Source organism: Rhinopithecus roxellana, chromosome 1 (genome assembly GCF_007565055.1).
Source record: "Rhinopithecus roxellana isolate Shanxi Qingling chromosome 1, ASM756505v1, whole genome shotgun sequence".
Taxonomy (NCBI): Eukaryota; Metazoa; Chordata; class Mammalia; order Primates; family Cercopithecidae; genus Rhinopithecus; species Rhinopithecus roxellana.
Genome location: NC_044549.1, coordinates 192,406,258 through 192,419,596, shown reverse-complemented (window position 1 = coordinate 192,419,596; position 13,339 = coordinate 192,406,258). Strand labels below are relative to the sequence as shown.

The following is a 13,339-nucleotide window of genomic DNA, read 5'->3' as shown; positions in this document are numbered from 1 at the left end:
TCTTCTGTTCCCATTTTATCACATTTTAAGAACTTTACTGACTGGATGTGAGAAAAAACCCATGCACTTACAGCTTTGCTTTTGCAACCCATACCCATGGCCCAGTCAATCCCCTATTCCTTTTCCTCTTGTTTGGGCCATGGTGGTCACTCACCTGCTACTTGCAGGTGCCACTTCAGCAGTTCAGCCTGCTCAGCCTTATTGTTTTGCTTAATGTCTGGGTTTCAGTTTTAGAGATGGGGCTTCTTCTGCTCACTTGTTCCTAAACTCAACTTTCCACCTCTTGCCAGGTCCTCCAGGAATAATGCCCTGCTTTGGTTTTGTCTGTGCCAAAAGTTTCTGCTATACCCACAGTGGTGGTCATCTCTTCTGATCTTCACAGCCAATCAGCTTGCAAGGCCCCTGACCTCAGCTCAGCTCTTGTAGATCCTTATGACATCCTCCTTTAAGAGTGGAGTCCTAGGGCAAGCTGTTTTATTCCTGCCTCCTGAGGCCTTTCTGAGGATCTGTGGCTTGTCTCTGTCCTGAAGGTGAAGATGGATGACAGATGCTACCCAGTAATCTTTCCAGATGAGCGGAATTTTCGCCCCTTCACTTCTGACTCTCTGGCTGCAATTGAGAAGCGGATTGCCATCCAAAAGGAGAAAGATAAGTCTAAAGACCAGACAGGAGAAGTACCCCATCCTCGGCCTCAGCTTGACCTAAAGGCCTCCAGGAAGTTGCCCAATCTCTATGGCGACATTCCTCGTGAGCTCATAGGAAAGCCCCTGGAAGACTTGGACCCATTCTACAGAAATCATAAGGTACTTCATGAGGAGATGGGGGTGTTCTAACCATGCAGTTATAACTGGTGTTATGGGTTCTCCAAACACCACTCTTGGAGTTTATAGCAGGCAGGCTGTGCCTTTTCTTTGCTGTCATGCCCTGGCATTGCCTTGATAGTCCTGAAAACCCCTTTCAGTCCTCATTTTTTCTCTGCAATGCGTGTATTAGAGGAGAAGATGAGGATGAGGGACTAGAGAAGGATAAAAGGAAAACAGAGAAAACACAAAATGAAGTCTGGAAAGAGGACTGGACTAGTAGTCCCAGAAGTTAAGTACAGGCCATTTCAAGTGATTGGCTTTATGACTCTGGGCAAGTCACTTTACAAATCTTCACTTTGAAAATCTGTGTAACAGAAATAATGCCTGATGTTCCTACCTGAAAGCATAGACATGCTGGGAAAGCACTTTATCACTGTAATGCATTACACTGATACAAAGGATTAATATCATGGTCCAGAAATGCTCATTTTAGTGACAAGATTGTACCTTAAAAACTCTTGGATAATAGGCTTTCTAGGCTATTAAATGAGACTGATAGGGTTCAAACCAACACTGGATGCATAGTAGGAGCTCAGTAAATGAAACCTAAGAAAATGGTAACCAAGTGGGCACATGCAGATTGTATGTAAACTCAATGCAAATATGTGAAAGCCTTGCTATTTTATCTGCCTGGATGCAGTTCTTGCAGGAAAAGTCTAGTAAAGGTAAAGGTTTCTTGAAGGGGCTCCTGAGTGAGGAAATGTAAACTTTTAGCTCCCACGTGACTGTTTTAGAGCCTGAGGCTGTGAGCACACTTGTTCCTTTCAGGAAAGGCTCAGAAGATTTTGCCATCATCACTTCGCAGTGTGATCCAGCAGGGGTTGGAAACACCACCTTGCCATACTGAGGTTAGAGGCCTAGGAGGCTGGGAGCTTTGGGGAAGCCCAAGAAAATATGGGATGCTGAGAGCATCTTTGGCTGGCATCCATAAGAAACTGATCTTTCAAACAAAGATTGCCTGATTTGCATGTCCTTCAATTGGGACAGACTTAGGGTCGTCAGGCCAAATGAGGACCACATGTACAGAGGAAAGCAGAGTATAAGTAGGAAGGACAAGCAAGGGAAAGAAGTGAAGGAGCAAAAACACTCCAATATTTCTCCTTTTTCTGATGCCCCAGGATTCCAGGGTCTTCTTGGAGGTGTAGTTGTTGGAGGTGAGTTAACTGTAGAGGTCTCCTTCTGCCTCAATGCTGGAGAAGAGACCCCTGAGTCAGGCAGCAGTTTGGTGTGCAGCTGACAGTACTGGGAGAACAGGACTATTCCAGCCTGAGTGGTAATTCTAGGACCACCACTTCTCAGCCTGGGTCCTCCCTTTAAATCAGAAGACATGATATCTGTTTAGAGCTCTGCACACCCATGATCTCACATGATCAGCGCCCTCAGCAGTCATGTGAGGTGTGTGTGATCATGATTAGCACTCTACCTCACAGATGAGGAAACCAGAGCCCAGCTGGGAAAGCGGCTTAAGCCAGGTCAAGCAGCCTGAGTGGTGGAACTAGGATGCAAACCCAAGGGTGCTTTTTATCGTCACAGGCTACTTCTCTTTAGAAGCCTCATTTTGAAGAGCAACAGGGGAAAGAAGTAGAGAAGTGTCAGCAAGCAGGCAGGAGGAGCTAGTACCTATCATTTTAATCATTAAAACCCTGGCACATGCAGTTAAATACACCATTAGTTAAAATATTTAAAGCAGTAAGAAGAGGCATCAATAAAACGTCAAAATCAAAGGGCACAGAAAGAGAGCCATATTGTACCTACTTATTAATGTGGGGTGACTTACCTCAAAGAGAGGTTTGTTTCTGCCCTAAAATTGTCTGTCTGTTCAAAGGAAAGGCACAGAATTTCCAAAGCAGGTCTTGGGCTCCTGGCTCAAATTTAAAAAAAAAACCCTGTGGCTCATTTCATTATTATGGGGGCAAAGAAAAATATCCTAGCACAGTTTTCTCTGCAGCCAGATGACCATCAGACCAGTCAATCCCAGCAACTCATTAAAGGAAGGTTGATGGTTGGCAGTGGCTGACATTCTGGCACCTGAGCCAAGGTAGCACTCACAGTGCTGACTGTTGGGCCTGGGTGCCGAGGTCTGTTTCTCTTGCCCGAGAACATGCTGTATTACATGGCCAAGTAGTACTTTTTGCAAATCTGAAAGGAGTCATGAGTTGGAGAGAAATGAATGACTTACTTTCTGAAGGCTTTTGTAACTGACAGCCATGGGGACAGATATGGGGACAGCTAGATAACAGTTAAATGGAAAGAGGGAGGTCTGGAGGTGGATGTTAGAAGCCTGTTAGTGACAGGTTGTTGTCCAGGGGCTGCTTCATTCCCAGTGCCCAGGGAGTCATGCTAGGAGAAAATGGGCAGAGGTTCAGTGTTCTTCAATGGGACTCCATTGGACACCTTGGGGGGTCATAGTGTACCACTGGCAAGTCTGTCCTGTTTGGCATCCCTGAGTCTTCCCAATAAAGGCCAGTAGAGCCCATAGTCATTACAGCAGACAACCAAAAATACCCACACACATTTCCAAATGCCTTCTGTAGGGGCAATGCCCACCTCTCCTGCTGGTTAAGGACCATGGGCAGATTTGCCCCTATGTCCATAGAGGTAAAGAAAGAGCAAATCCAGGAAACTTGGTGACTTTTTTCTTGAAGATCATCAAGGTTAGAATTGACTGGTTATTTCACACAGTGCTTCTCAGACCTGAGGTAGCAAACATGGACCCTTTAGGTCACTTACTATTCTAAGATTCTTTACAAAGTTTTCATTAATAATCAAAATAATTTAAAATAATCTGCTGAATCTAAATGTCCAAGCTCAATTTCTGTCTCTTCAAGTTCTCTCCTAGTCCCTTTCCCCATTGATACATACCATGGAGTACAATATTAAGGGTTTTGTTTTCCCCAGTTATTACTCTATACTCCTAATTTTGGTATTTTCAAGTCCCATGTTTTCCATCTCTGATTCCTCTGGAGTATCCCATTGGATAAATATTCCACAACCCAACAGTTACATTATAATTTTCTCTGAATGAATTCATGATAAATATTGCTTTGTCACTGCATTTAATTCCTGTTGTGTATGTGTGTGTTTTCTTGTTTTGTTTTGTTTTGCAGACATTTATGGTGTTAAACAAAAAGAGGACAATCTACCGCTTCAGTGCCAAGCATGCCTTGTTCATTTTTGGGCCTTTCAATTCAATCAGAAGTTTAGCCATTAGAGTCTCAGTCCATTCATATCCTTTCATTGCACCTTTTACTAAGTCCAGATCATTTGAAAAGCACATGTACCCCACAGTGTTCATGTTATTGAATGGAAGCGAATAACTAATTCTTTCTACAAATACTGGCTGAATGCCTACTGCTCAGGCAGGGACTGTGCTGGATGTGAGCAAGACGTCATCTCCTTCTCTGGGGTCCTATGGCCTCAGAAGAGCATGGACTAAAAGGAAGGCAATTTCTTTAGTGAGATGGGTAGTGTGAAAGTGGTAGCAGGGAGAGGCACTGCTCTGCTTTAGAGGCATCAAGGATGGCTTCTTAGAGGAAGGCACATCTAAGCTGACATGTAAAGAGTTCTAAGCTGGCAACCTGTGCACCATATTGAGTTGATAATGTGTTGTGTTGGACCTACACAGTACTTAAAACTTTAAAAAACACTTTCTAATGTGAATACTCCAGATTTCCAGCTTTTCTTGAAAGATGGAAACTGGCAAGAGTAGGTTCACATTTCTGTTAATACCTGGCAAAAATCGGTAGAGTAAGAAATTGCTGCCTCTTTGGAGGGGGCATGTAAGTTCTGTCTCATCACCTCTGCACCCCTCTTGTGGCTGAACACCAGCCCATTTTACCCATTTATATGCCTTTTCAGGCTCTTAAAACTTAGGGTTTGCAATGTCAGTCTTAAAGCGTAAAGGCAGGTAGGAATTATTAAGCATTTCTGATGTATGCAAGGGTTGGGGGAGACACTAGGAAGTTTTAGACAGGTGAATGAGAAAAAGATATGGGTTGGTAGATTTAGTAAAATATTGAGGAGAATGGCAATGAATAACTATTTGGGTTTGGTTCCCTAGAAGCAGAGCCTGATATAGGCATTCTTATTTAAGTGATTTAACAGAGGAGTGCTTTCTGGAGAAGGAGAAAGGGAAGCAGAAGAGGGGGAAACAAAGAGCCAAGCAAGGATATAGTCTCAGCTGAGTCAGCTTCATCCTGATCCCACGAGGAACTCTGGAGCATGAATTGCACCACAGAATTGTCCCACTTTGAAGCAAGGGCCTGTGTCAGTCAGACATGTGGAAGGGGGTGTGTAGCTCTCCAAGTGAGAAGGCTGCCATTCAGCAGGGGACAATTCTCCACAGGAGGGGACAGTTGTGAATTGTTCTCAGTCAATACTCACAGTCAGAAGATAGATGCACCTGCAGAAAAGGGGACCAGCAGGGGTACCCCCAGTCTTACCCAATAGCTAATGGTTCATGCCATCCTACAACATATCTGCCTTAATGGATGCTGGCCACATTGTTCAGCATGTTCATAATCGGCACTGTTATCATCAACTGCGTGTTCATGGCTACAGGGCGTGCTAAAAACAGCAACAGCAACAATACTGACATTGCAGAGTAAGTATTTTTCCTTCACTCACCTGTCCTAAGTTTTTAAACAAATATACGTAAGACAGTTAATGATTACACTGGAGGGAAAGAAAAAGTCGCTGATAATTCTAACACACATGTTGGCAGAATCAGTTTTATTTTTGTCCTTTTTTTTTAACAATTTGTGATAAACAGCCATCATATGTTCACATTTTAAGTGGTTTTCTTTGTGTTTACATAAGTTTTATAGGTATCCATTTTGATGGTTATATAATATTTTATAGGTGAATAAACCATAATGTACTTACCCACTGTAGCATTTTAGTAGATTATAACATTGTCATAAAAATTTTTTTTGCGTAAAGCTACATTTATGTATTTATTTATTCTTTGTTTTTGTTTGTAAAACATTTTTATGCCAATTCACCATGCCAAAAATAAGCTATTCTTTTTTAGTATAAATTTTTTTTTTTTATTTTTTGAGACAGGGTTTCGCTCTTGTTGCCCAGGCCGGAGTGCAATGGTTCTATCTCAGCTCACTGCAACCTCTGCCTCCCAGGTTCAAGTGATTCTCCGGCCTTACCCTCCCAAGTAGCTGAGATTACAGGCGCCTGCCTCCACACCCAGCTAATTCTTTTGTATTTTTAGTAGAGACAGGATTTCACCATATTGGCCAGGCTGGCCTCAAACTCCTACCTCAGGTGATCTGCTCGCCTCAACCTTGCAAAGTGTTGGGATTACAGACGTGGGCCACTGCACCCAGCCCTATTCTTAAATTATTATTTTCTTGAGATATTCTCTTAGAAATGGATTTTCTAGATAAAAAGGTACATTTTAATGCTTTTAATAATATATATACACAAAATATTTTCCAAAAAGTTTGTATCAGTTTTCTCTGCCATCAGCAGTGTATTGTAATAACCAATTATATCACATTCTTGCTAGCATTAAATTTTTTCCTCTCTAATTTATGGAGTTAAAATATTTGCATTTCTTTAATTTCCAGATGGGTTAGACTTAAGAAAATTTTAATTGACACATAATAATTGTACACATTTATAGGGTACATGTGATATTTTGATACATGCATACACTGTGTAATGATCGCTCACAGGGTAATTGGGATATCAATCCCAATTGGACATTAATTATTTCCTTGTATTGGAAACATTTCAAATCTTCTGTTCTAGCTCTTTTGATATATGCAATAAATTATTGTTAACTAAATAGTCACCCTACTGTGCTATTGAGTACTAGAATTTATTCCTTCTATCTGTTTTTTGTACTCATTAATCAACTTCTTTTCATTACCCACCTCTCGCCCAATTTTTCTCCATCTCTGGTAACCACCATTCCACTCTCTACCTCCATGTGATCCACTTTTTCAGTTCCCATATGTGGATGACAATATGAAATATTTGATTTAGACTCTTTTGATGTTTTCGTTTCTGAATTGTGTGTTTCCATCTTTGTTTCTGTATCATTTTTATTTCTTTTCTAATCAGTTTGAGTGAGTTCTCTGTATAACTGAAATGTTAATTTTTTATCATTTGTATTGGCTTTTCAGACATACAAATTAGTTTTTTAACTTAGAAGTTCTATATTTGTATAAATATTTTCTTATCAAAAGTTCCAGTTTTTCTAGTTTAACATATTTGCTGCTTTAATCTTTCAGGAACACATTGAATGCAAATTGAATAAATGAGACCATTTTTTTCTAACTCCTATTTAATTATGCAATATAAACCACTGCAATCAATATATAGAACATTTCAATTACCCCCCAAAATGTCTCATGCCTCTTTGCAGTTTATCCCCAACCCCCACTCCCAACCCCAGGCAAACATTGATCTCATTTCTGTCATTCAGGACTTGTTTTGCCTTTTTTAAGAATTTCATATACTTTTCATATGGTATGTATGATACCATATTTTTGTATCTGGTTTCTTTCATTTAGCATAATGCTTTGAGATGCATCTATGTTGTTGTGTATATTTCTACATTTTTTCTTGTTTTTGTTGCTGAGTTGGAGTCCATTGAATGGATATACCACATTTTGTTTTCCCATTTATCTATTGCTGTACATTCGTGTTGTTGTCAGTTTAGGGCTATTATGAATAAAGTTGCTGTGAACATTTCTGTATAAAAATCTTTTGTGGATATATTTTTGCGTTTCTCTGGGATAAATACCTAGGTGTGTAATTGCTAGGCCCTGTGATAAGTATATATGTAACTTTCTAAGAAACTGCTAAACCTTTTTCAAATTGACAGCATAATTTTACATTCATACCAGCAACATATGAAAGTTTCAAAGTCTTTATTAATTTTTTCACTCAATTTGCTTTGATTTTAATTTGCTGTTCTATTTCTAGCTTCTTAAGTTGGAAGTTTAAATAGTTGGTTTTAGATTTTTCTTCTTATACAATTGTATAAAGCTATACATTTCTGTCCAAGAACTGCTTTAGCTGCATTCCACAGATGTCAATACACTGTGTTTTCATTACCTTTTGGTTCAAAATATTCCCTATATTTTCTCATGATTTATTCTTTGTCCCGTATGTCATTTAGAAGTGTGTTTTTAAATATTTCCAAATATTTTATGCTTTTCTAGTTGTTTTCTGGTTGTCCAATTATCATCTAACTTCAGTTCAGTTATGGTCAGAGAATATACTCTGTAAAATTTCAATCTCTTGAAATAAAGAGAAACATCTTTTATAGTCTGTCTTGGGAAGTATGTCACATGCACTTGGAAAGAATGTGGATTCTGCCACATTCTTAAATACTCCTTAAAAGGTCAGTTAAGTTAAGGTGGTTGATAGTGTCATTTAGATCTTTTGTACCTGTACTGAGTTTTACCTAGCGTTTTTGTGAATTACTGAAAGAGAGGCTTGAAATCTCTATCTATGATTGTGAATTTGTCTATTCTTTCTCTCTTTTTGTCAAATTTGGCTTCGTGTATTTTGAAGCACTATTATCAGGTACATACATATTTATGATTATTATTATCCTCTGGATGTATTCATTCTTTTATTATTATGGAATGTCTTCTTTGTCTCTAATAATACTCATTTAAATATTTGTTTTGTCTAATATTAATATAGCTACTCCAGCTTTCTTATGCTCTTTGTTTGCGTGGTATATCTTTTTCCATCCTTTTACTCTCAACCCTTTTGTATCTTTGTATTTGTAGCAGATATCTTGTAAACAACATATAGTTGGTTTTTGCTTTTTATGCAGTCTATCAATCCAGTTGCAGACTTGTGATGGACTAAAGTTCATTTACATTTAATATAGTTATATAATTGAATTTTGCTCTGCTATTTTTCTATTGGTTTTCTATTTATCTCTCTCTTTTTTTTTTTGTCATTGTTGTTATTCCTTTGCTACTCCATTATTTCCCCATTCCTGCTTCCTTTTGTGTCAATCAAGTATATTTAGTATTTCCTTTTAATCCCCTACTGGCCTTTTAGCTTTACTTACTTGCATTTTTTAGTGGTTTCTTCAGAGATTAAATTAGGCATTTTTAAATGGGCAAAATAGAGTTAATGTTGAATTCCTTCAAGTAAAACAGAAACCATGCCACAGTTTAGTCCTGTTTGTTTTTTGTCGTATTTATATTAATGTACACAATAAACCCAACAATACGGTTTATCATTTTTGCTTTAAATGGGCACATGCCTTTTAAAGACATTTTTTTTTCCCTGTAGGTCCAAGTTATCTTTTGGTATTATTTCTTTTTAGCCTGAACAACTTCCTTTAATATTTCTTGTGGTTCATTTTTGTTGGCAACACATTCTCAGTTTATATTGATCTGAAAATGTCCTTATTTCATACTCATTTTTGAAGTAGAGTTTCATTGTATATAGATTTAGTGCTCGACAATTTGTTTTTCTAGCACTTTAAGTATGTCATTTCCATGTTTTCTGCCCCCTGTTGCTTAGCTCTCTCTTGCTTGCTTCCAGGATTTCCTCCCTAAATTTCCAGCTGCTCTGCCAGCTCTGAACTCCACCCTCAGCCACCTTAAATCTTCAGGACTGCAGCTGTTTGCTAGTATTGGGGTGGGAGTGGGGAAGTTGGAAAACACTCTCATACCAAAACGTTAAACATTTTTATAATTCTTATGCATTGCAGGTACCTTCTTTTAAGAGGAACATCTGCCCCAGTTTCTGCCTCCTTTTGTTCACCTTGCAGGGCCTTCAAATAGTTGTCCTTATATATATATTTTTCCAGTTTAATACTCATTATCTGTGGGAGGGTTTGCCCAACCACCTCATGTCTTATCACAATTGAAGCAGGCATTAATGGTCTCTTAATTTTGCTTATTTATTTTTTTCCTTTCCTATGTTAAATTTAACAAACTTTCCTCTATGCTTGTGGATTTTGATTTATAGTTAGAAATACTTTCTCTAGCCTTAAGTTATAAAAGGACTCTCTCATATTTTCTTATAGTGCTTTTATAGTTTCCTTTTTTAAAAATTTAAATCCTTGAATAATTTGGAATTCATTCAAGGGTAGGGTGTCATAAATAGATCTGACTTCATATTTCCAGTCCCAGATGTCTATCCATCTGTCCCAACACCATTTGTTAAATAGTCCACCTCCTATCCTCTAATGTGAAATGTTACTTAGGTATTCAGACCTATTTCTGGACTTTCTTTTCTCTTCCATTGGTCTTCATTTTCATATGCCAGAACCACACTTTTTAACTATCAAGATTGTCTAATATTGTAATGTTCAGGAGTGCTAGAGGTTCCTTTTGAGAATTTTTATGGTTCTTGTTGGTTTATTTTTTCATGTAAATTTTATAGTCAACTTGGCTGGTTTTATTGACATGATGAAAGGATTTACAAATGAACCTGGAGGAAACTGACATCTTTATGAGGTTGGAATTCATTGAGAACATGACATATTTTTTATTTGTTAAAATCTTCTTTCGTGTTCCTCTAATTGCTTTAAAACTTTCTTCATACAGATCTTCACAATTCTTGCTAAATTTGTTTGTGAATTTTACTGTTTTTTGTTGCCATTATAAATGTGGTCTTTTCTTTCATTATACCTTGTAACTAGTTGCCTTGTTATATAAAACTATATGTATATATGTATGTACATCAGTATTATACATATCAATATTTTATATATATATACAATTTTGTGCTATCTTTGATAAAATTTGTTGTCAGCATTTGTTTACTCTCTTGATGACTCGTATGGCTCCCCATCTTTCTCATGTATTGAAAATTTTTTTTCTTTTTGAGATGGATTTTCGCTCTTGTCGCTCAGGCTGGAGTGCAATGGTGCGATCTCGGCTCACCGCAACCTCCTCCTCCCGGGTTCAAGCAATTCTCCTGACTCAGCCTCCGGAGTAGCTGGGATTACAGGCATGCACCACCACACCTGGCTACTTTTGTATTTTTAGTAGAGACAGGGTTTCTCCATGTTGGTCAGGCTGGTCTCTAACTCTCGACCTCAGATGATCCACCCACCTCGGCCTCCCAAAGTGCTGGGATTACAGGCATGAGCCACCATGCCAAGCTTGAAATGTTTTTAATAGCATGGAAACGAGGCATTCTGAGAGAAAGAAAGAGAGAATTATCCAGTAAAGCGATTTATATCTGCAAATCTTTTGGAGAGGGATATAAGGAATTAGTGAAATGGGAAGGAATTCATTTATTAATAGCTTTTGCATCTTTCGTTGGTAATCTTTTTCAGTTTTAAAATTTCTCTGAATATTTTGCTATATTCTTCTTCTCATTTATCATTTTGTTCATATGTTTTCTTTTTTCTGTGCTTAGATTTGCCAGAGGTTTGCCTATGTTTATGTTTTTTTAAAGTATGTCTTAAATTCTATTTTAAAAACTATTCTATAGTTTTTCTAAAACTATGTCTTAAATTCTATTTGTCTTAGATTCTGTTTTTCTAAAACTATATCTTAAATTCTGTTTATGCATTAAATTCTATTTTTATTTTATTATTTTTTTTTTGAGACAGAATCTCACTTTCTTGCCCAGGCTGGAGTGCAGTGGAGCAATCTCCACTTACTGCAAGCTTCGCCTCCTGGATTCAGGCGATTCTTGTGTCTCAGCCTCCCAAGTGACTGAGATTACAGACATGCACTGCCACGTCTGGCTAATTTTTGTATTTTTAGTAGAGACGGGGTTTTGCCATGTTGCCCAGGTCTTGAACTCCTGGACTCAGGTGATCTGCCTGCCTCAGCCTCCCAAAGTGCTGCGATTACAGGCGTGAGCCACGGCACCTGGCCTTAAATTCTATTTAAAAATATAATATTTTTGGCCGGGCACCGTGGCTCACCATCTATAATCCCAGAGCTTTGGGAGGCCTGAGGCAGGCAGATAACCTGAGGTTGGGAGTTCGAGACCAGCCTGACCAACATGGAGAAACCCCATCTCTACTAAAAATACAAAATTAGCCAGGCGTGGTGGCACATGCCTGTAATCCCAGCTACTCGGGAGGCTGAGGCAGGAGAATCACTTGAACCTGGGAGGCAAAGTTTGCGGAGAGCCGAGTTCATGCCATTGCGCTCCAGCCTGGGCAACAAGAGTGAAACTCTATCTCAAAAAATATATATATATATATGTGTGTGTGTGTGTCTGTGTGTGCGTATAATATTTTTCCCTCTACTTTCTTTTATTTTCTTCCTTATACATTCAATAGGACATAACGTATTCTAAAATATGAATTTGAATATTTAGTACATGTATTTTCCTTCTTGTTGTAAATAATAAAAGTATTTATAGGGACAATGCTTGGGGTACAGCTTTGTCTCTGTCTTACAGGTTTTAATATGTGGCATTTCAATTTTTAATATTTTCTAAATGTCTTTTGTATTCTTATTTTCCCTTCCTCTTTGGTTCAGTTTCTTGCAGATTCTTCCTTAAGGATGTTTATAGTAACATTTGTGGTATCTGACTTGGCAAGTTGCAAGTATTGTACTACATCTCCCACATTAGTTACGCTTGAGCTATACATTTCCTTTCAGATCCTCTAGTAATTCAAAGAGACTCACTCAGGTTCAGGCAAATATAAGAAGCTTCTTGTGAATGGAATGGCTTAGCTCATATTTCTAAAATGACTGGACAATGACTCACTGTTTCTAAGGCTTGAGGGACTTGGGCACACAGGCAAAAAATCACTCCTGCTAGAGGTATGACGGTGAAAGCTGACTAGCAGCTGTTTGTGCCTCTGGTGGGGAGTAGGACTGGGGACTCCCAGACCTTGCAGGCACTTATTAGGGAATATAACATCATCAGGAAAGGGGCTATGTGAGCAAGGTTGGATGCTCCAGGGAAAGATGGACTAATGACCCTGAGAGGCTTTCCTCCCAGAATCTGGGTGATGCTCATTCTCATCATGCTTCTTTAGAACATGTTTTTATTTTCAAATGTTTTCACAGATTTTAAATGGGAATTTGGGAAGGCAGTCTCCAGTCACTTCCACCCGTACTTTTTTTCCTAGAAGTGTTCTCTAAATCATATTCACATCTATTCTAATTTACTTGGCTCTAGTGGTTTCTGGGACACTGGTTAGAGGTCAGACTTTGAAAACTGCCCTTTCTTTGACTATAAGTTCTGATTTGGTCTATTTGTCTCTGGAGAATTCTTCTCCCTCCTAGGTGGTGTCTTTGTAGGGACCATCTGTCTCTGTTGCTGGGTGGAATCTAGAACCTGGTTAAGTCTGGCCAGCGGAGGGGCTATGCCTTGAGGAGGGCACAGGTAGCCCCAGGAATAGATGCCATCCTGGCAGTGTCCCTGGGAAACATGGTCTCCTCTTTGGAGATTTGGCTGTTGCATGAGGTGCTAACTGAGTGCGGGTGCTGCTACTCGTTGCTTACTGCAGCTTCCCTGGAAGCCTTTTTGATCAGGAGGGTAGGACCTATGGAGGA

At 38.9% G+C, this 13,339-nt stretch overlaps 1 protein-coding gene across 2 annotated transcripts in view; it reads left to right on the top strand.

Annotated features, from left to right (window-relative positions):
• Positions 1-339: 339 nt before the first annotated feature.
• SCN11A (sodium voltage-gated channel alpha subunit 11) overlaps positions 340-13,339 on the top strand; it is a 122,249-nt gene continuing 109,249 nt past the window's right edge. Inside the window, exons 1-3 of one of the 2 annotated variants that reach the window (XM_010371500.2) lie at positions 340-803; positions 3,971-4,089; positions 5,365-5,466. In XM_010371500.2, the coding sequence (XP_010369802.2) occupies positions 537-803; positions 3,971-4,089; positions 5,365-5,466 (488 nt within the window). In that variant the 5' untranslated portion in view covers positions 340-536. The remainder of the gene's footprint in view (positions 804-3,970; positions 4,090-5,364; positions 5,467-13,339) is intronic. The other variant, XM_030938952.1, reaches the window with a different exon arrangement.